This window comes from Kogia breviceps, chromosome 2, assembly GCF_026419965.1.
Source record: "Kogia breviceps isolate mKogBre1 chromosome 2, mKogBre1 haplotype 1, whole genome shotgun sequence".
Classification (NCBI taxonomy): domain Eukaryota; kingdom Metazoa; phylum Chordata; class Mammalia; order Artiodactyla; family Physeteridae; genus Kogia; species Kogia breviceps.
Genome location: NC_081311.1, coordinates 176,904,920 through 176,929,169, shown reverse-complemented (window position 1 = coordinate 176,929,169; position 24,250 = coordinate 176,904,920). Strand labels below are relative to the sequence as shown.

The 24,250-nt window shown below is 36.1% G+C and overlaps 1 protein-coding gene across 9 annotated transcripts in view; it reads left to right on the top strand.

The window, feature by feature from the left end:
* Positions 1-24,250, top strand: part of ERBB4 (erb-b2 receptor tyrosine kinase 4) — a 1,132,189-nt gene that overhangs the window by 752,200 nt on the left and 355,739 nt on the right. For 8 of the 9 annotated variants that reach the window (XM_067026813.1, XM_067026811.1, XM_059053753.2 and 5 more), the window contains one exon: positions 19,718-19,783. In XM_067026813.1, coding sequence (XP_066882914.1) covers positions 19,718-19,783 — 66 coding nt within the window. Of the gene's footprint in view, positions 1-8,089; positions 8,171-19,717; positions 19,784-24,250 lie in introns of those variants that run through there. The other variant, XM_059053755.2, reaches the window with a different exon arrangement.

Here is a 24,250-nt window from a genome sequence, read left to right as displayed (position 1 = left end):
TAAATTGGGGGTTTATGTATTTTAATATTTAGTAATGGCTGCATTTAAGAACCAGCTCTCACAATTATAGAAAATCTGACAGTGAGCTAAGTACACTACTACCATGTGTGAACATCAGTAGCCCTGTGTAGACTAAGTAGCCCTGTGTGGACTAAGCCCAGTACAGTGCTTATCATTTCTCCCTGTAAGGATGCAAAAAGAAAATTAAGCCTACACATCATACATGGTATGAACTGATCATGGACTCTAGTCTCCTCTGGGGCAAATGGTGAATAAACACACACACACACACACACATACACACACACACATGCACACATACACACAACTCAGGAAAGAATAACCTCTTTAGAGACAGGCCAGTTTAACTCAAAATTTATAGAGGAAAATATGTTCAGGTCATATTCTGCTAACATTTTTCATTTAAATGATTAAACAGTATACTTAGCTTCTGCATTCATGTTAACTTCTTACACTCAAGATTTCCTCAAGAATAACAGATAGAAGTTACCTGTTTCGCTAAAAGGCTTGCTTACAGAGTAAGCCTCTTTTACTCTTTCAAAGTAAACTGAGTTTCTGCCTCAAAGATTGACTCTTCTGTACCCCACAAGCATACTGCTCTAGCTCTTAAAATGTTCAATTTTCTACCTTCAAATAAATCTTCATGACCATAGCTTGTTGGAAGGAAATAGCAGAGATGTTATGTATCATGGTCCAGCATTACAAAAGGCAAGGGTTTTTATGTCCAATGATAAGTAGATTAATGGTTTCCAAACTTGGACATTTGTCAGAATCTACTCCCAGAGATTCTCACTGAGTAAGTTTGGTTTAAGGATGGGAGCCTACCTATCATCAAAGTTCTCTAATTGATTCTAGCGACAGGTTTAAGTAGCACTGATCTGGTGTAGGATTTCTATGCTAGTAAAATGATTAGCAAAGCCTATTATGATTAAGACATCTCAGACCTATGCTGATTCAAAATTTGTGTAGAATGCATAGGCTTGATGCAAATGAGCGACCACCAAATACATGAGTACCCTCTTAGAGAATATGTAGCGCTCTGTTGTCATGTGAAACTTCCTTCACTAATTTCATTAATAACTATAGCAATGCTTTAAGGGCCTGTGACCTTTTGGGCCTGATATATGACACGCACTGAAAGAACTCTATTTCTAATTCTTATGGAAAGTCTGTAAGGTAGGTATTAAGAGCCCCATTTGGGGTGGCTGAGAGAAATTTTTCGCAATAAGGACTCGCTTTCTTCCAGTGAATGGTGTGAAAAGATCAAAATTTTATGAAATAGCAGGTCTCTAGGGTTCAAATTGTCGAGTTAAGGGCAACCATCAAGATTTTATTGTTTGTCTGAGATTACTTTCGATTTTAACAAGCCTTTTCACTTACGGAAATTTTCATTGAAAAAAAATATCATTACTTAACTAAAAGTTGCTGATATTATGAAAATGGTTTTCACACTGTTCAGAGTGGAAAAAGGCCATGCAATCAGAATAATCAGCTTTTCTTTGAAGTAGTAACTCCTAACATTTTTAGAAATGGAAAGTTTTTAGAATTGGAGATCTTTAGCAATGCATAATGTCTTTCTTATTGGAAAAAAAGTAATAAGAGCGACACACTTTGTTTGAATTGGGTAACAATCACAGAAAATCTACTAAAAGTAATATAATCAAAAATAAATCTTTCCCAAGTGTCTTATAGATGGGTGAATAGATAGTCAAAAGGTGGTATATACATACAATGGAATGTTATTCTGCCTTGAAAAGCAGGAAATTCTGACATTCACTACAACCGGGCTGAACCTTGAGGCAATTATGCTAAATGAAATAAACCAGTCCTAAGAAGACACATTACCATATGATCCTTACTTATATGCAATACTTAGAGTAGTCAAAATCATAAAGACAGAAAATATAGTGGTGGTTGCAGGGGCTGGAGGTGCAGGGAGAATGGGGGGCTATTGTTTAATGAGTATATTTCAGTTTTATAAGATGGAAAGAGTTATGGGGTAGATGGTGGTAATTGTTATACGACGTGAGCGTATTAGTACCCTGACCTGTACACTTAAAAACAATTAAGATGGTGAAATTTATGTTATGCATATTTTTCCACAATAAAAAAAATATTTAAAATGTAAAGCTAGGAACATTAACTTAAAGTGACTGTCAGTAAGAGACCTCTGGTGATTTTCCACATTTTTTATTCTATTTTTTCCACAATTTAAAAAAAAGCCCCCGATATAATGTTTTGAGTCATCCTGCTATAAGAGGATTTACAAATAATTCTAAGCTTGGAAGAATTATGTGTAGGGGTTGAAATGCTAAGTTGATCAAAATTGACTTAAATTTTCACAAAGTTTGAGACTTATCCAAACCAAATAAAATTCTATGTGGACTCAAAAAACAAGTACTTGATTAATGTGAAAGAGATTACAAAGCATTCCATGGTTGATTTTTTTTCAAACCTCAAGCCCTGTTTGTATACTGGTGTTTAAAGCAACTGTGTAGAATTGAATGAAAATTGTGCTGAATTCACTCAGTTTTACCCTCTACTATTTTTCTCTGATTTGTTTACTCTGTAATGGGTTAAAAGTGATTATGTTTATGTCTGTGTCCTGTTCTACAACCATCATTCATAGATTTCCTTACCATTCACATGCTTATTCCTGCTTACTAATGTAATTGTTTTCCTGAAACTCAATTGCACAATTAAGTAGAATTTAAAGGGCTTACGTTTTCCTTTTCTTCTCTAATTTCTCATCACTTAGAGAAAGCTAGGAACTGAAACGGAAAAGTAACTGAAAATGGTGTATTCAGGTTTTTCCCTTTCATACCATTTGCAAAGAAGTTTCAGACGTCTCCCCTCTCCTATTGGTTCCACTCACTATGCCATTTTTATTTTGCAGTTTGGAGCAGAGGTGGGCGAAAAGACTGCTAGTTGCACTGGAGGGTTGGAGCAGGGGAGCCGGCATCCCTACAGTGAGCTGGGGAACGATGAATAGGGAGATCAAGCTGCTAACCCACTTAGCAATCTTTCAAGCCTAGATTGTTGCAAGCAACCCTATGCAACTTTTATTTAATTCTTTGTTGCCTGGCACGAACAAATTATGTTCTATTTAGAGGTGATTCTTTAGGCAATTGTAGGTGCTCTTTCTAAGCAGGGAAGAGAAAATGGAAAGGAAATTACACAGTGACATTTCTCTTAAAGTTCTCCTTTAAGTATAAGTAAGAGAAATATATAAAAGAAAAAAAAAACCTTGATTAAAAAATGTACAAAGGAAAAGTCATCTCAAAATTAGGTGTCCTGATAAGCCACTTTTATTCTCCTACCTCCTCACACTTTATTAAACTAAGATTTTGATCTAAGTGGCTTTTAAAAAAATATTTTCTGTAGAATCAGTTCAAACTCTGTACTCGGGAAGTAGAATACAGCATCAGAAGAGCTACCTATATGCCCAAGTTACTAGTTACTTTGTTGATAATGAACTATTACTAGTTAATAGTTGATTATCAAAATGTGTTTTTCAGAATAAAGAAATTTGCTTTGCTAGAAATAAATACAATGATAAAACTAAAAGATTTTTAAAAGCAATAAAATGTTGGATAACCAACACTCTTCATTTCTAAATTTTATTTAGTTGCATAATTTTAAATATGAAATATTTTATTGAAAATATTTGCTGTGTATTTTTAGTGGGATAAATACACGTGTGAAGTTCCTTATGGTTGTATAACTGACAGGGATCTTCCTGTTTGAATAAGTAGAGAAAGATAAATTAATATCATGAAGTTTTGTAATGTTCTTATGAAATAATAAATTATTTCTACTAATCCACACAGTGGAGCCAGACATTTTATCTGAGGGAGAAAAATAAAACATGAAACATTGTTTCATCAATAGTAACTTAATTTAGAGTAAGAATATATGTTACTTTAAAAATATTTGAATGGATAATCATAGAGAAAAATTAGATATTATTGTTCTTTCTCTCCCTTCTTTTCCTACCTTCTAAAAGCTTTTACCTAACCCTATTCCAGAGCAAAGCCCCCTGCATCTTCATTCTCTTTGCACAATAATTCTTCTGCTTCTTTGCCTCAGATGGTAGCCTAGTGGCTGATCTCAAGCTCTGGGTTTCTACATGAGTTTGAATCTTGACTCCAAGAGTTTCTTCTAACTGTAATTTCTGAACTGTCATTGCTTAGCTCCTTTATCCTGCATTTTTCTCACATGATAATTAACTGAGGTAATAAATGAAAATGTTTAAAACAATGCCTGCAACATAGTAAGTGCTCAATAAATGTTAGTTGTTGTTAACATTTTTAGTATTTATAACTGAGATTTGCTCCTCCTATGAAGAACTGCTTATTCTGTATCCTATCCTAATGCTGGGGACCGTGATCAGCCTTCTCTTAGCTCCCCATCATCATTTATAAGTAAATATGCCTCTAACTCTGTGGGGATGGAAGGTGGGATGGGGAAGGACACCATTTTTAATGCTCTTCACATCCACTTGTAGTACCCCCTCCACCCTGCTCATTGAAGTCATCTGCTAAATGCTGCTTGTTCCTCAGGTACATCAAAGATTTTAGCAAATCATCTTTTAACTCCATGGAAACCATTCCCTAGGTGACTTTGAATAAGTATGCATTTTTTTTGCACCTTTAATAGATCTTTATTGGAGTATAATTGCTTCACAATACCGTGCTAGTTTCTGTTGTACACCAAAGTGAATCAGCCATATGCATACATATGTCCCCATATCCCCTCCCTCTTGAGCCCCCTACCATCCTCCCTATGCCACCCCTCTAGGTCATCGCAAAGCACCGAGCTGATCTCCCTGTGCTATTGCTGCTGCATCCCAGTAGATAACTATTTTACATTCCATAGTGTATATATGTCAGTGCTACTCTCACTTCGCCCCAGCTTAAGAAAAGACAAAAATACAACCCTCAGAATGGGAGAAAACATTTGCAAATGAAACAACAAACAAAAGATTAATCTCCAAAATATACAAACAGCTCATGGAGCTCAATATCAAAAAAACAAACAATCCAATTAAAAAATGGGTGGAAGACCTAAATAGACATTTCACCAAGGAAGACATACAGATGGGCAAGAGGCACATGAAAAGATGCTCAACATCACTCATTATTAGAGAAATGAAAATGAAAACTACAAGAGATATCACCTCACACCAGTCAGAATGGCCATTATCAAAAAATCTAGAAACAATAAATGCTGGAAAGGGTGTGATGAAAAGGGAACCCTCCGGCACTGTTGGTGGGAATGTGAACTGATACAACCACTACACAAAACAATATGGAGGTTCCTTATAAAACTAAAAATAGAGCTACCATATGACCCAACAATCCCACTACTGGGCATATTCCCTGAGAAAACCATAAATCAATACGTATGTGTTAATGATCTCATTCAACATCCTTGCCTACTGGTTTCTTGACCTCTTAAAATCCATTGAATTTACTCAGTATTTGCTCTAATCCTATCAAAACCAGGCCTTATTGGGACAAAGTTAAAGTTTGTCTTCCTATGTGTGTTTTAATCTATTTTGTGTGCTCTGTCCTCCTTTGTCCAACATGACTATTCTATTCTTGTAACTGTTAACAGAAATAAGAAACTTAATTATATTGGTTAAGAGAGTGTAATCTGGAACCTATATTTCTGGGCTCTAATCCCAGGTCTATCACTTACTGTATGATCTTGGGCAAGTTATTAAGCTTCTCAGGACTCAGCTTCCTCATCTGTAGTAGTATTTTCCTTCTAAGGGTGTCATGAGAAATAAGTAGCTTAGAATGATGCCTGCTACATGAAAAAGTTGCATTACATCTAAACTATGACTAATTCTTTAATATGCCAGCTGATAAGCACTTTGCAAAGGAAAACAATAGATATATATGCAGTAGTTTGCAAATCATTTATATATTTTTCTATAAGTAATGGATCCGTTTCCAGATCTATCTAGTAGTACATCAACAAGAGACTCCACTGAAATATCTTGCTGATGGAATACTATTTTTAAAATATATTATAAATCCATTAATCTTGAGTTGTAGTTTTTGTGTGTGAACTTCAAAGGCAACTTAATGAAAACATTTTATGCCAGGACATTTTAGGCTTATTACTTACTGTAATGCCTTTTGGGTCACTTTCTTATAACCTTCATCAATTTTAAAATCATATTTTCATTCCTTGGGCTTACAGTGGCATTTTAGAAATGTGCCTCTTTGTTAATGCGGTTGTCTTGATTTTAAGTGTGAGGACTTGGAGGAGGAAAAAATATATGTGTATAAAAACAGCTAAGTCCCTTTGGCAGATGAAAGAATGGTAGGAACATAAGATGAGACTTCTGGCTGTTATACCTCAAAGGGTTTGTTTAATATAGTGCCATGGATCTACCTAATCTTTTCCAATTTGTTACCCATTTTTCTTTGTTATCTGTCTCAGTGATGTCTCATTTCCCCAACTGAATGCTGCAGGCTAGCAATCTGTAACAAAAACTCAGTCTCAATCTCAGATATAATAAAAAAAGGAGGCCACAAGATTAATGGTCCCAGACATAATTATAAAGTCTCAAACCACAGATATTGTAAGACCTTTCAAATTTTACTCAGGGTGGAAGAAGCTGGCTTATCACTATAGTGTGAAGATATTGGTCTCATAGTAAAGAAAATGTTGGGTTATTTAATCTGGGAAGCCTACTCTGTTTTGAGTACTGTTAGGAACGGTGGAGACAAAATGGTTTCTTCCCTTAAGGAGCTTGTAATAATTTCATCCATTTCAGTTTTCCCTTGATAATGCCTATTTCTTATTAATTCATAGAGGAGACAGGTCTATTCTTGGAGCTGTCAAGTAGAAGCCAGATGAAAACAGGCTGCTCTTGGAGACCATGCCACACACAGATATTGAAAATTTTGTAATGTTCATGGTGATGTAGAACCAGTACATCGCTTCTCGAGTAATGACTACTCGGACAGGATATAAATGACAAATGTGGGAATATTTGAGGTCTTCCTTTCCCACCTGCTCAAACATTCTGTGTCTGCCAGCCTGATATTTCCAGCACACTGGACCAAACTGTCTCTCACACCTGCAGACACACACACACACACACACACACACACACACACACACAGTCCTCCTAGAATGTTGCATTGCACACTTAGGATATAAGTGCATTAAAAACTGGGCAGAGAATCATTTAACCAGAGAGCTGGATGGGATAAAAACTATTTAGGGAGAATGGCTAAGTCATTCAATGCCATAATAATGATACAATGGGGGAGAGTAGAAAGATGAAAACTTTGTGATGGGAAAAGGCATGGAGAGAGAGAAAGAGAGAACTTGGAAGATGGGGTTGTAGTGAATGAGACACTTCAGAGAGTGAGAGTTGAGAAAATATTTAGAATCGTGGTCATGGGCTATGCTTTGTATCCCATTTAAAATACCCTTTGAGAGGAGTGAAGTCCTTTCATGTGAATTTTGGCTGTTGAACCATGCTTCTCAAATGTGAGACCACTCACAAACTGAACATGTGCATGTTTATGGTTCCTCAGGGATCCATTAGCACCTCTGACTACAGAACTCACAAATGAGGGTTATGGGATACAGTAATCCAAAGTATTTTGCCACCATGGATTTCTCTTTCTGTCACATACCTTGAAATATTCTCTGTTCTCTCTCCCTTCCCTTTATGCAACTAAGCGAAATATTCAAGAGTGAAATATTCAGTAGCAGAGTGAAATTTCACTGCATTTGGATTATTAGTAACATTCCTGCTGAGACTATGACTTCTCAAACTTTGCTGAAGCATGCAGAGACCTCTGAAACCCACTGTCTGTGTCTGCTGAGCCTGTCCAAGTTCCTAAGATGTCACACCCTCCCTCTTTCCTATAGTTTGACTGTGGTACCTTAGTGATCATTTCAACTCTGCATAAATGCTTCTGTCTCCAGGTTACTTCATTTGTCTACCGTGTCACCTCTGCTGACTATCTCCATCTCTTTGTCTCACTGTGTTTTTCTTTATGTTTTTATATACAGCGTTGTAAGGGAGGGAAAACGGAACTAACATTGATTGAAGCTTATGATGTGCCAGGCACTTTGCATATACCATTCCACTTAATCACTCCTAACATATATAGTAAGTATCATCATCTGTATTTTATAAATGAGGAAAGTCAGCTCTTAGGTACAGTTTTTTGCCTAAGGTCCCACTAATTGTAAATAACTAAAACTGAATGCAGATAAAAGTGATATCAAAGCTTATGTTTTCTGCATTTACCAGCATATATATGAACTCTTAGAGCAGTAAATGACAATATTGTAAATTGGTTGTATATTCAAGAGTATTTTTAAATAATAGTATTTTTAAATATTTTATCTTCTCTCAACCGGGGGTATAATTTCCTATTACAATTATAACTGCCAATTGCTAAAATGTGTATATTTAATTGACACTTATTTTAGCCCCATTTCCAGTTGAACCTTAATAAAAAAAATAATAGAAGCAAAGTAAATGTCAATTAGAAGTTAAAAAATAGGCAGGAACAAAAACTTTTGACAAGCAAATATGCTAAGTATAAAAAGTTCTGACATGCTGTAAAGGGAGTAGTCTCTTTTTCCATTTAAAGGCTGCTTTCTCTTTTCTTACCTATAAAATGGAACAAATAAGAGTATTTATAATGTTATTGTGTAAATTAAATGAGATACTATGTGGAAAGCCCTTAGTCTACTAGTTAGAATGTAGAAAGTGCTCAATCAATGGTAGATGATGTGGTAAGGTTGATGATTTTGCGGATGATGATGTCTAGATTGGATTATGCAACATAGTGTAAGCCTCCATGTATAAGATAAACACTTAAAAAAAAAAATAGAGAAGTTAACTAACCTGACTAAGGAATGACACAGTAACAGAGTGAGAATTGAAATTCTTACCTGTCCCATGCCAGATAGACTCTGTGTTATGTGTATATCAGTCTGTTGATATTCACATGAAATACTGACTTAAAAACAAATGCAGGAATTTTACACTGATTCTTTTAAATTTCTGTTGTTACTTTTGACTCATTTTGCCTACCAAGTGCTTTTAAAATCTGAACCATTATCCTGTGTATGAGCAAGCAGGGCTTCGTCCAGATTTGTGTCATTTTCAAAAATGGTAAGCATATTTCATTGTTTTATCCAACTCAGTGATTAAAAGGTCAAATATGATAGATCTGTACAGAGGCCTTTGACACACCACTAGAACCAGTAGATCAATCTAAGCCTGCCAGGACATCAATCCTTTTATCAAATGTTCTGATACATGTGCCAGTCATCTACAGATCCAAACATCAGTTCCATAGTCCATCAATGTTTTCCAGAAGTACATAAAGAAAGATATAGTCAAGTTCTTTCTGATATCCAAATCGTCCCTCCATGACCTTTAAATCTTTAAAATATGACGTGAAATTAGTGATATTTTCTTAATGTGTATTTTCATTTAAAAAATATGTATTGATCTCCTGCATCACCTAAGTATTCCATAAAGCAAAAAAGTTCATTGAATTTTAGTTTGTCTGTATGATGGGAGGTAAATCCACCCCCCCAAAAAAAATCACATTTATTTAACATCTCTTGAAACTGTACAGGATAAAATATAGAGTGAAAATAGAACGTTACAAAACTATATAGAGTATTATATTAACTTAAAAACAATTATATATACTTCAAAAAAAAAGAAAAACACCAAAGTACAAAGTTTATGCATGATATTTATTTTCTTCTTTTACACTTTTCATTTTATAGCACTTTAATTTGAACATGTGTTAGAAATAAAATCTAGCAAATCCATTTGAAATAGTTAACACAAATAGTGTGGGTAAGAGAAGACCTCACTGAGAAGTGGCATCTAAGAAAAGCAAGAAAGCAGGTGAACCATCTGACTGCAAGCTATCAGAGAAACAGAGGTCCAAGGAAGTAAAACAGAAGGGACCCTGAGTGGGTCATGCACCTAGTTTATGTCCTAGAAACAGCAGGAGTGAGAGTGAGGGGAGTGAGCCAGAAGGGGAATAGCAGGAGGTAAAGGTTATGGAGGCAAGAAGGAGAGAACCAAGTATTCTAGTATCTTGAAGACCATTGTAAGGAACTTTGGCTGTTAGTCTGAGAGAGATGGGAAGTTATTGGGATTTAACCTAGTCTAAGAAAATCACACTGGCTAATATATTGAGAAGAGATTGTAAAGGATCCAGAGTGGAAACTAGGACACAAGTTAGGAGGTTATTTCTTTAATCCAGGCAAGAGATGACAGTGGCTTAGTGGTGCAGGTGGTGGGAAATTACTGGACACTAGATATATTTTGAAGTTAGGGTCAACTGGATATGCTAATGAATTTGGATCTGGGATGTGAGAGAAAAAGGGTTGCTGAGAATGACTTCAAACTGTCTAACATGAGCCTCTGGAAGGATTGTGCTGCCATTGACTGAGACGGAGAAGGCTTTACAGAGATAATTTTTTGGTGGGGTGGGAAGATCAGGGATTAATTTTTGGACATGTAAATATTTAAAGGCCTGCTAATCATACAGGTATTGATATTTCATAGACAGTTCGAAGTATAAACCTGTTTGCACATGGTCTGGGCTAGACATAATAAAGTTTGGAGAGTATCAGCCTATTAGGGTATTTGAGTTAATATACATAAAATTCTTAGAATGTTCCTGAAAGGGCTGCCACCACATAAGGTTGTACACTGCAGACCTTCAAGGGAGTACCATCTAGATAGACTATACTCTGAAGGATGCTCTTGGCTGTTTTTGGTGGCCCTGGCTGGTTCATCATAAGTGCTCATAAATCTACCTATTCTTATCACTGTAATTGGTTGCAAACAGCAGACAGGTCTTAATATATTAAGTCTGCTGGTAAGCTTCACCAGTCTGTTCATACCTCTTATTTATATGTTTTAGAAATACATTTGACATTGATTGGAGATAATTATGTTCCTCAGTGGGTGGAATTCCTATATTCTACTCTGTGCTCACAGCTGTGAACAGTGATAATTAATGCTTTCTAATTGCTTGATTTGAAAGAAGTGTTTGACAGTATCAAATATGAAATCTTCCAGTTTTTCAGGAAAAAAAATTAATTTTTTTCTTATAATTTGAGTCAAATTGTTTTGCTGATAGTATGACTTTTACATATTTGGCCCCTTTGCTATTGTTCTCTTTGAAGTTTGTCTCTGTTGATTGTTGTAGCTTTCAGGAGTTTAAAGGTATACTGGGAGAAGTATAGAATATATGGAATAGTAATATAGACAGCATTATATCAGATCTTTATATTCAATGAGAAATACAATTCCTTTAGTATGTTAATGTCATTTCTATCAGTCACTCTTATGATCACATGAGGCTGTAGATGTAAGCGATAAGTAACAATTTTTAAGTTTTAAATAGGTTATCATCAGACTTCTTTTCTTTTTTTTTTTTTTTTTTTTTTTTGTGGTATGCTGGTGTGGCCTCTCCCGTTGCGGAGCACAGGCTCCGGACACGCAGGCTCAGTGGCCATGGCTCATAGGCCCAGCCGCTACGCGGCATGAGGGATCTTCCCCGACCGGGTCACGAACCCGCGTCCCCTGCATCGGCAGGAGGACTCTCAACCACTGCGCCACCAGGGAAGCCCTAGATTTCTTTTTGACACTGGAATTTGTGTAGATCTCGCCATTCTCCTTGAATCTACAGGTAGAAATACATGTTAATAGAGTACCTGTTTACCCTTACGTATGATTTAAGAGGTTTTGAAAATGGCACTCTTTTATTTAATTAATTTATTATTTTATTTTATTTTTTGCTGCGTTGGGTCTTCAGTGCTGCGCGTGGGCTTTCTCTAGTTGCAGCGAGCAGGGGCTACTCTTCGTTGCGGTGCACGGGCTTCTCATCGCTGTGGCTTCTCTTGCTGCGGAGCATGGCTCTAGGTGCGCTGGCTTCAGTAGTTGTGGTACGCGAGTTAAGTAGCTGTGCCTTGTGGGCTCTAGAGCACAGGCTCAGTAGTTGTGGCACATGGGCTTAGTTGCTCTGCAGCATGTGGAATCTTTCCAGACCGGGGATCGAACTGGTGTCCCTACATTGGCGGGTGGATTTTTAACCACCGCGCCACCAGGGAAGTCTGAAAAATGGCACTCTCATAGGTTTTGTACCTGGGGTTTCTGCTACTATCATATCTACTCTAGATTGATTGTGTTTACAGAAGGCCTCAGAAGAAATGAAAATTTACTCAGTAGGCTCAGTACTTTCAAACCTTTGCACAATTCTGTGTGCCACATTAACTGTTAGCCTATCAGCTATTTCTCTGTAATCCTATCTGAAGTGGTACTGGGCTTGGAGATAACTGTGTGCTCTGGCAGTCACAGATTAGTCCTAGGTTGCTGAGCCTTTGAGGAAGGGGTGGATAGAAGTGCTGCAGACTAAACTTGATATATTTCACGCTTTTGTCCAAAATTAATCTTGATCACATGATCATATATGCCCCTCTCAATCCTTTGGCTTTAGATTGCTTGAAATGAATAACAATGAGGTTGATATTACTTATTTCTTTTTCAATACAGTGATCAGTAAAACATTTTAAACAACTAACTCCTGATTTAATTTACTGCTAGATGAAAAATTTCACATATATATATACTTTTAATTTTTAAATTCGCCTTTCTAGTTAGTGAAAATACCTGCCCATCTTTTTTCTGAACAGCAAAATGTATAACAGTAAAGTTTCCATTCAATAATTCACTTTCAAATCATAGATAATATAGGAAGATTGAATTAAGACTAGAAGAAAATGTAAGCTCAATTTACAGGACAAAAGTGTGAGGATGAATAAACACATAACAATGAGAACTGTCAGGTAAGAATAAGGGAAGTTTAACATCTGATAAAAAAAAAAAGCAATTCCACCTTACATTAATATTATTAACCCTACTAATATATCATTTGCTGGGATCATGTTGTAACTTTACTATCATATGGGTGATTTATAATAATTTAAAATTGAAAAGAAAAACTATGCATTTTCTAGGACTCCTGGGGGAAAAGAAAATGCAAATTGATGGAAATATATTCACAAATCAGAGTAAATACTGAGAAATGAGAGACTGCTAGATTTTTACACTGTTTAATTCTGTACGTTTGGTTACCAAGCATCTGATCAGATCTGATTGTCACAAAATATAGCCATAATGTTAACAGAGTTTGGAATTATATGCCAAACCATTATTTTTTTTATATACGCTTTGTCGTCTTGGAAACATTATCATTAGAATCCCTGGGATTGCTTTTTAAAAATATGGATTCCTATACCTCATTGCAGACTATAAAATCAGCATTTTGCACAAGGCACTCAAGTGTCAACACTAACTTTTAGGAAGCATACCCTGACACCCTCTTCTACCTTGCAGGTCAAACCACTTCAATTCAAAGCTCAAAAACCTTGACCTACACCATAATACCTGTACAGAGTAAACACCAACCAAGACTTTCAAGACACTTTGTAAGCTCATACTTCAACAGCTGTTTCTGTGCAAACTGCTCAAGGGACCATAAAGTATTCCTATGGTCCCAAACAGTTGTGCTCATCCATGCCTCTGTGTTGTTGCTTAGGTTAATCTTTCAGCCTGGAACTTTTCTTCCCTCCCCTTCTCTACGGGGCAAAGAAGATATCCAAGCCCATTTGAAATGTCCATCTGGAGAGCCTTTTTTAAAAAAATCTTTTTTCTCTACTTTATACATACCTATGTTTTGCTTATTATAATTATTTGCCTATATAGGCAAATATATTTACCAATATTTCTGCCTATTTCCTGGTTCTTGAAAGCTCCTTGAGGGCAGAACATTGACTTATTCATCTTTTTATTGTCTGGCCAAGAACAGGAGCTGGTTTAGTGTAGACTTTCAAAAATGTTCCACTTCCCTTTTTTAAAATTCATGTTCATAAAAAAGATACTGTTCTCTCACTCTTCCCCAGTAAATGTAGCATTAAGAGGTCAAGAATGCCAGCTTTTAAAAGAACTGACAGAAGAATACAGGGATGTAACTTCATCACCTTTAACTAGAGGCAGTTTGAGGATATAATCGTTTATGGTTGTCAGTGACTTTATATTTTGTAACTCTTCAATTGTCCTGGCATATTACTTGCAGAAAGCAGTACAGAGGTACATATTAAATCCCATCTCTGCTGTCAGGCAGTTGCAAATAAAAGCAAAACTTCCAGCATGATTTTATGACTCTTAAAATTATCAAAGTGGCTCAGGGACTCTAGCTCCTTAAAAAAAAAAAATACAAGACCTACATTTTTAGTAACATCTTCTGGACAAGCATAAAAGATGAACTTAGCTATATTTGCTAACTTCTATGATGAATAATGCATTGTCAGAGGCGATTGCCTGTGAATTGAAATAATGCTTAATGCAATAATCAGCACTTTTATTTATTTATTTTTTTTTGCGGTACGCAGGCCTCACACTGTTGTGTCCTCTCCCGTTGTGGAGTGCAGGCTCCGGAAGCATAGGCTCAGTGGCCATGGCTCATGCGCTCAGCCGCTCTGCAGCATGTGGGATCTTCCCGGACCGGGACATGAACCCGTGTCCCCTGCATCGGCAGGCTGATTCTTAACCACTGAGCCACCAGGGAAGCCCCAGCACTTATTTTTTAATATTAGTTGTTAAGGTGACGAATATTTGTTTAAATTTTTGCTTTATTCTATAGTTAAGATCTTCAATTGGGTCTGGTTGACAGGAGGTAGAAATATTAATTTAAATAACTATGCTATCACTAAGCTAAATGGAAATGTCAGATTCTTATTTTTAAGTGGTGTATTTTCTCAAATAGTTTTAAAAGAATTATCACAATAAATAATGAAAAAGAATGATGTAGTAGATTGATACATGGAAATAAGCAGATTTGGACAGCATTGGCAAAGTCTCAGTGCCCCAAAATGTTTCTCCCATTTACATAGGCTACTATCTGACTGATTCCTCTTTTTCCTGTCCTCATTTTCAAAACACTCTACTAGAGAAGTAGGTTATAAAGCTAAGTGACACTAAAAATTATTTACATATACAGTCTCTTTTCCCTGTGAAATCAGGCCTCTGGAGGTACTGCACACCCAGGAACCGAGGCACAGAAGAAAGTTCCCAGTGAGATATTGAGCCATAGTTAAAATATTTACCTTCCTGCACAAGGGATGCACAAGGGACCCTTCAGAGGCCATGTTTATCCTCTCCACTGAAATGCTCTGGGTAGACCTCATTTTAGATGTCACAGAGATAAATCACATATAAGGAATACAGTAGACTTTGGAGCTACCAGGCATTAAATTGGAAACAGTCCAGCTCAACCTGGCTTTGTCCAACTCTTCCTTCCTAAGCTAGGGGACTGTTGAAAATTCAGATTTATCACCTTCTTTTATTAAACTCATGGAGGGTGAACATTATATATAGAGTAGTCAAAACCTTTTCCCTTCAGAATAATGCTGAATTCATTCTGAATTCTCTTAGAATAGTAACCATGTCTGTTTCAGCTTAACTCCGATAGGTAACATAGTTCCTGATACACAGATACAGATGGTACTCAAGAAATACTTATGGAGAGATGGATGGAAGGAAAGTAAGAAAAAAAGTTTGTAGATTTTTTTTTCCAATTCGAGATTAATAATCACTAAGGAAACCCTTTTGTGCAGCAGAGATGTTGGGAACAAAATGCTAAAACCAGATCTTTTAAAATATTAAACATTGTAGCCCATTAAAACTACACTATTCAATTGTCTGCAAGAATCAAACCAAGGTTGCAGGTGTGAAAGTGTGAAAAAGGCATTAATTCAGAAATATATCGTTGTAGGCAGAGATCTTGGTCAGATACTTTGACATGTAGTTAATTGCAACAATTCAGTGAAAATAGTGTTAGCCCAAGTGCCGTGTATCACACAGTTTTGAAGACGAAAACTGAACTGAGTGCCTGAGCAGATTCCAAAAAACTCAGAGCCCTAGAGACAGTGAAATGAAGGGCAGGCCAGAAGGAGGAGCCGTTAACGGAGGCACATTCAATTCATGGTCCTCCAAGCATACTTGTCGTGACAGAACTCTGAAGTGTGTGGGCCAAGCAGTCACCTCCTTTTGGTTTTCAAAAGGGGTGGAGGGAATATAAGTCTGAGTAAAATCCCAGAGAGGAAACAGTTGTCAGCTTCCTGTTATAGGCGTAATTGTTATTTCTACTTTTATATAAATGAAAGATGGAAACTAACAAATGAAATCTCTTCACAGCATTTAGACAAGGTTAAATTATTTAAGCGTTCTGTGTTTGTGTGGGCAGTATATAACTTGTGCCCAACTAGGTGGGTCTTGCTATGATACTTTGGCAAGAATTGTAAACAAAATTTCTAGTAATATTTCTTTTTCTATTAGATATGAAAGTAGGTCTTGAGATGGTAAATTGAAACTGCAAGAATAAGATGGTGAAAAAAATGTAATCCAATTAAAGGGGATCTTTGAAGTTTTAAAATGTCTAATGTGACTCAGCATTTTTTATTAACAGCTACAGATAGTTGTTTGGCAACAATAAATAAAGCTAAATATTTTATTAGGCCCAAACCCAATTAGAGAAGTCATAGATTAAATGGTAGATCATCCTCTGCTTCAGATATCTTCAATTAACAGACTACTTAATGGGTCGATTTAAAGGATTTTAACACATCTAAAGAAACACATTAACATTAGCTACTTTCTCATAAAAAGTTTGTACTCAGAAAAAGTTTGCACTGCTTTCCATTTTGTTCCACAGTTCTTTCTAATTTCCTCTGGTATAAATCAATTTCGATTTATTAGCTTTATACAAAAGAACTCCGGTAGGTTTTTAATAATAATTATCATTATCACTGATTAAAGTTATATTGTTCAAGCCAGATGGAGTCCTTTTCCTGTCAGCTAGAATGAGCTTGCATTATGTAGTTATAATATGTTTGGATCTAAATAAACAGATGGCAGAGTGACAGGATACTATATGCTTGTGATGTCAGCCTCAGTGCTTCACAAACTGAATTGCTTTAAATAAACCCCGTTGAGGCCAGGATCTAGATGCTTTTAAGAGGGTGGCTAGGATTGAGCTTAAGTGTTATATTAACTTGGAAATAGTACTGTTCACTTGCAGAAGAGTAGACCAGTAGGATGGTCTGAGGTTTAGCCTGAGAAAGGGTGTCTGCTGAATCTGTCCCTTAACTGTGAAAGCATTTAACATACTAGGTTCATTCATTCAGTCTCAGAAGGAGAGACTAAAACAAACAACAAAAAAAAGCTGCCCAAGTTGTAAGAACTTCCAAGAGGAAGAGTTAAAAACTGTGGGTCAAGGAAAGATGGAAACTTTTGATATAACCTCATTCCATAATTTTTACAGTGAAGTTAACTATGTTAAAATAAACAGCTTGGGGCTTCCCTAGTGGCTCAGTGGTTGAGAGTCCGCCTGCCGATGCAGGGGACACGGGTTCGTGACCCGGTCCGGGAGGATCCCATGTACCGCGGAGCGGCTGGGCCCGTGAGCCATGGCCGCTGAGACTGTGTGTCCAGAGCCTGCGCTCCGCAACGGGAGAGGCCACAAAAGTGAGAGGCCCGCATACCGCAAAAAAAACCCCAACAACTTGAATAGGCATGTACTCATTCACAATTTATATTAGAAAATTAACAGAAAAGGTTTAATAAGAACTTTGTTATAGAAAACTTTAGTCTTTGATAGATTTTCATGTCCACTTTTCTGTAAAAATGAGCCCATTCCATATCCTTGTACTCACAAAAATTTGGAGTGAGCCTATGAAATTCAGCTGCAAACTTCAAAGAAAGTCATTATACATGATTTCTTCTAGCTAATATTCTTTTGTTGAGATTGTAGGGAATTTCTCTGTGGGACAACTCTATTTGCTGAGGCAAATACCCATAGTAGCATCATCGTTAAAAGGAAAATGAGACTATAGGAAATAAAGGCTGATATTTGAAAATGAAGGTAGTATCAATAAAATTTTTAGAAGAGGATATAAAATAACTGAAATTAAGCTTTCAAAAAAATTAGCTGTTTAAAATGCTTGAAATATTTATATAAAGATGGTTTGCAAATTGGCCCCATACATAAAGGACAAGGAGAGACAGAAGAAGGAGGCAGCCCACTCCAGATTAGTAGGTGACAGGTTTAATAAGCAAGGGAACTTATTTATGAGATTTGTCTTGGGCAACAGCAAGGTGAGTAGATCTCAGCATCCACCTGCCAGAGTCTTAAAAGTTTGTATAGAGGTCCTAACTAAATTCAGTCACTTATTTAGTCCAGATGGTCTCAGCAACACCTTACTCTCTCAAGGCTATGTCCTTGAAACAGCTGCTAGCATGGGATTAGTTGGAGGGACATACATTTCAAGGACAATGGAGGGGGTGAGGAGCCTCTGATTGCCTGGGTTCAGCTCACAGGTCAACTGGCAGTCACAACCTCTTAATGACCTCCTCCTCAGGAATATAGCTAATATTATGTCATAACTATAAATGGAATATAACCTTTAAAAATTGTGAATCATTGTGATGTACACCTGAAACTTATTAATATTGTACATCAAGTATACTTCAATAAAGACATTTTTAAAAAGACAGTGCAAACTTACGGTTACCCAAGGGGAAAGAGGGGGAGGGATAAATTAGGAGTTTGGGATTAAAATATATACACTACTGGGCTTCCCTGGTGGCGCAGTGGTTGAGAGTCCGCCTGCCGATGCAGAGGACACGGGTTCGTGCCCCGGTCCGGGAAGATCCCACGTGCCGCGGAGCGGCTGGGCCCGTGAGCCATGGCCGCTGAGCCTGCGCGTCCGGAGGCTGTGCTCCACAACGGGAGAGGCCACAACAGTGAGAGGCCCGCATAACGCAAAATAAATAAATAAATAAAATAAACAAATAAAATATACACACTACTATATATAAAATAGATATCCAACAAGGACCTACTATATAGTGCAGGGAACTAAATATCTTGTAACAGCCTATAATGGAAGAGAATGTAAAAAAAGAATATATATATATATACACATACATACATATGTATACATATACATATATTTGTATAACTGAATCTCTTTGCTGTACACCTGAAACTAACATTGTCAATCAACTATATTTCAATAAAAAATTTTAAAAAGACACAATAGAGCTTTGACAAAAAAAAGATAATGTAAATTATATATAAAACCTTGACGGTTTATCATGTTTGTAATATATTCTTGTTTTCATAGACTTCAACTTCTTTTTAACTATTGATTTAATCCTTGACATCTGTTGGTATCAGTAAGCCCTGAACTTCTGAAATTATATCAAGTAGGATAGATCAATAGAATAAAAATATCCAATAGTTGAAGTGAAACTTATTTCATGTAAATATTTACTTCTGAGTATGTAAGAACATTTACAGATTCATGTATATTTCCTTTTCTTATAAAATGATGAGAGGATTTTGAATATCAAGAGATTGTATTTCTGCTTCACATGTATTTAACATTCAGATTTTGCTACTTAAGTGGGCATTTTATGAGCTATGTTTCAACTCTAGTGTGACATAAAAATCCTCATAAAGGAGCAAGAATGTTTCCTTTGAGGTCTTAACTCCTAGTCAGAGTGAAAGATTATAATACACATCTGCTTTTTGCTGTTCTACAGGTGGACGTTGCCATAGGTCCTGCACTGGCCGATGCTGGGGACCCACAGAAAATCATTGCCAGACTTGTAAGTGTTCAACAGTGAAAAGACATAGCCTTGAAATTGTCAAGTAATTTTAATAATTGATGCTTTTCACACTTCTGGTTATCAGAAACATGAAAATGAGCTTTTGCTTCCTTGTGATAGATTGATTCTAAGTAAACTCAAATTAAATGTAATATGTAGTTGTTTCCTATATTTCTTTGTGGATTCTGGATTAATGATAGCAACACAAATGTGTTGCTATTAACCATGACTTCAGAGTCTGTACATCAGAGGAAGTAGGAAAACCAAATGTATACAAAATGATAATTAACTGAATTTCAGGTTAACTGAATATCTCAGTACTTTTCCTAAATAGTTACATCACTATTCATTCACTGGAGAAAGAAAAAAGAAAGGAAAAGCGTACTCTGTACCCACCTGTTCTAGGTACAGAGATATAAACTATGTAAATTATAAATATAGATTCACTATTAAATAACAAAATGTATCTCACCCTTACTGTATATTGTTTCTTGTATTAGTCATTAAAATAAGTATGAGGGATGATCATCACTGCTAAGACATTTAAAAACAAAGTATACTGAACATAAAGACAAATATCTAGTGTTTTCAGCATTCTGAAAGTCATCTGATACTTAAATCAGCACTGAACTTAAACTAATCTTAAGGATAAGTGTTTTCTTTAAAAAGGAAATACAAAATGCTCTATATAAATGGTAAAGACTTTTCTTCCTGCTATAATAACAGCTGAAATAATAAATGGAAAACAATGTGGAGGCTATTTGAAATGTATTTCTTTTTTTAGCATAGAAGACACATAGAAAATATTATTAAAAATTTGAACATACAAATATTAGATATCGTGGACATCTGTTATACTGTTGGATTAAAGTGTAGACTTAAATTAACTTATTTAATAGAAACAATGTTTTATGGCAACAATGTTTTGACAAGAATTTTAAGCAGGATTCTAAAGTAAGATTAGATTACTGTGTGAAGCACATTCACTATGATATTGGAGAAAATGTGTATTAATGAGAAGCAGAAATAACCAGTCCTTCATGACACAGAAGGATAAATCAGCCATGCAGAGGCAAAGGAGAATTGGAGAGAGAGAGTAACAGTTTTTGACAGTTTTTACTTCCTGGTTCTCTGGTCTTCCTGAGGTCCAAATGCGTTTTTTTTTTGTTTTGTTTTGTTTTTTTTTGTTAGGAACCTTAAGAAACACGATGTTCTAGTACATTTAAATTAGTTTTGCTACTTGCCACCAAGGGGGGGTGGGAGGAAGTCTTGACTGAGAAAGTCATCAAGCCATAGCTCATGCTATCAAATCATGAGCCATGCAGTCATTTAATTCACCTAATCTTCCAGCATAGAAATTAAACTTACTATAATAAAATAAAGTTGGCTTAATGGTCACCATGCCTACTCCACAGTCTATCAGATTTAAATTCAGTAAACATTTACTTGTATCTGCTATGTGCAAATCCAAATTTTAGAATAGTATTCATTTGCATGGATCTTTATGGTTTATAAAACATTTCCATTTTAAAATTTATTTCCACAATATTCCTATTAGTTTAAGAGGACAGTTTTCATTAGCCTCATTTCACAATCGGGGAGATGTAAGCTGAGGAAATGATTGTGGGAGCTGTTACATTTACACAGCTGATACCTGGGATTTTAACTTAGGTGTCCTGAATCTAAGGATAGTACTGTTCCCTGTATACAATATTGCATAGCAGTTTAGTGGGCAAGGCCACTGGATTTATAATCAGCCAGATGATACAAATCTCAGTTGTTTCCACTTTCTATCATGAGAAAGTGATTTAATTTTTCTAAACCTCAGATACCATATCTATAAAATGGAGATATTACACTTACCTCAGAGGGCTGCTATTTTGTAATCAAATTCAATACAATAATATGGTTGAAATGCTTAAATATGTTTTGGCATATACTAAGGGCCTAATAAATAAGAGCTAATATAATAATAAGATAAAGTAGATACTCCTAGAAAACTTAATCCAACTTAAAACTGAATGAATGGATGTGGAAGCAAAACTCCTGCAGGCCAGTTATACCTGTGAAGGCTACTGACAGATGGCTGGGGAATAAAAAAGCAAAAACCCTGGAGTGAAGTAGAGGCTGCTTGCCCTTGACATTTGCTCCTGTTCTCTCTCTCCTTGTTTGAGATACTTGAAAAGTAAATTACATATCCATATTTTAAAAGTCCACCATCCAGAGGCAAAATGTATTTTGGAAGTACTCAAAGATATACTTACTGTAAGACCTGAATTTTAGAAATATGATCAGAAATTTTGAGAATTAGACCTCATGAGAGATTCCATAGATATATTAGACCTCCAGAGAGTCCATGGAGATGTAACATCCATAATTAAACATTTTTCCAAAGAAATGTAAATTTTCCAGGCTTCCTTTACATTGCTGATAGCCCTTCTATTAGTTAAAATATATTACCCTTAGGCCCACTTCAGATGCACTTATCTCTGAGCCCTAACTGAACTTTTCAAAAATCAGAAAACAGTCTAGGCAAGTTTTTGAAAATATTCTGCTGTTTTGTTGACTGACCATACAGAAGTACATTTTAGGATCTGAAAGACATGATCTTATATCATTACTTACAAATGATTTCTTTCTTTATGACTGAAATAAGTTCACTTCACTGAGGGCTTCTCTGGAGGTATTCAACTTCATGATTTGCCAAGTGTTTTCTTATTTTTATGGATAATTACTCTTTGAGATTTTGCATATATTAGGGAAGAAAGGTAAAATATTTAGAAGCGCCACACCTTAGCTAAGGAAACTGACATTAAGAGTACATTTCATTCACCACATTATATCAATGCTCACATCCTCCCACAGGTGTTTCCTCCTAGAAAAGCAAGTATGCCAGGAATGATCCTCTGTGTCACTAAACGGTGAGGAGTCACCATGAAGACAAATGCTTCAGGTTCTAGGAGAACAAGTCCATGATAATGAATGACTTGCTAGGGTAAAATGAAGCAAAGAGTTAGGATCAGAATGAAAACATCTCTGAACAGAGATATGGGAAAGGAAAAATGCTGATGACAATGATGGTAAGCTTGAGAGCAGGTCTGTGGGCGTCAGACGTTTTAAAAAGAAGAAATGAGGAAGAAGTTTTGTGTTTTGTTTTTAATAGATTTCATGAAATGGAAAGAGAGCATGAATAAATTGACAGCTTACTATTGCAGGGGAACAAAATTTGTCACCCTGATATGTGTCTCTTTGGCATGAGGGTTAATTTAAGCTGATTATTTTTAAGGCCTGAAAGACTCAGAAGGAACCTTCCCCTAACTGCCTAAAAGAGTGTAGTTAGAGGACCTGTTCCAGGGAGGGAACTATCACCACAGGTAACTATAGTGTGAACTAGATGTGGTAGATGAGGAGGAACCTAGCAAAGGCTGTTTGTTAATATTCCTCTCTGAGTCCCAGTGTCTTTGCATAGCCCCGCAAACATTTGTGTACCAAACCTTTGCATTTCTCTCTCCACGTCAGTTGACTTCATCCCCTTTGAAGTCCCAAACCACTTTGCCCAACCTCCTCTTTTGTCTTTAGCTGAAGATGGAAATTAAGGTGAGAGTTTCAACCATTTTGGCGAATTATTCAGTTTTGTTGGATTTCTCCCGTGTATACATGTTATTCAACTTTTGTTTGATTTTCCCCTTTTAATCTGATTCATGTCAATATAATTCGTAGGCCAGCCAGAAGAATCTAAAAGGGTAGAGGAAAATTTTTCTTCCCAACGCCATGGTCAACAGTTCACCATGCGTAACTATAAAAACTTTAAATTTTTAGTAAAATTTGGTAACATGTTGCAGCTTCTTCTGTGTACCGGTTGCTACAGTTAGCTTTGATTGCATGTTGAATAATGTAAGTGTATCATTTTCCTCTATAGCATTTCATAATGTTCAGACTGTAAACTCTGGAGCCAGCAGCCATTTTTAAAATGATTTTTTTCTAAAATGATCCAAAAATTAAAATGTTTTTCTAAACAAACTCCTAAAAAAAAAATTTAGACAACCTAAAGAATTTTATAAATATTAAAGCAAGTTAATTGTGCTGGTAGAATCTAGCCAGCTGTTCCCTTACTGTTTTACTCATGAGTCTGATTTTCTAAAATAACTTAAATTCATTCTTTTTAAATCCTTTTTGATGTTAGATCATCATGACCCTATAAACCTAACAGAAATATTTCTCACATAGTCGCAAAAGGTCATAATAGAACTTATGAAGGAATACTGTGGGCCTGCATTATACATGGAGCCGTGACTCAAACTTGAAAGTGCTTTTAAGCTCAGTTAAATCGTGGCCGCATTGCTCCACAGCACAGCTTAAGTAAATTGATTCAGTGGATTAATGTACTCATGTCAGGGGAGACAAACTTATCTGCTGTGTGAAATCTGAAGCTTATAGTAGTATTATTTAGCAGGCTTACTGGTAAGA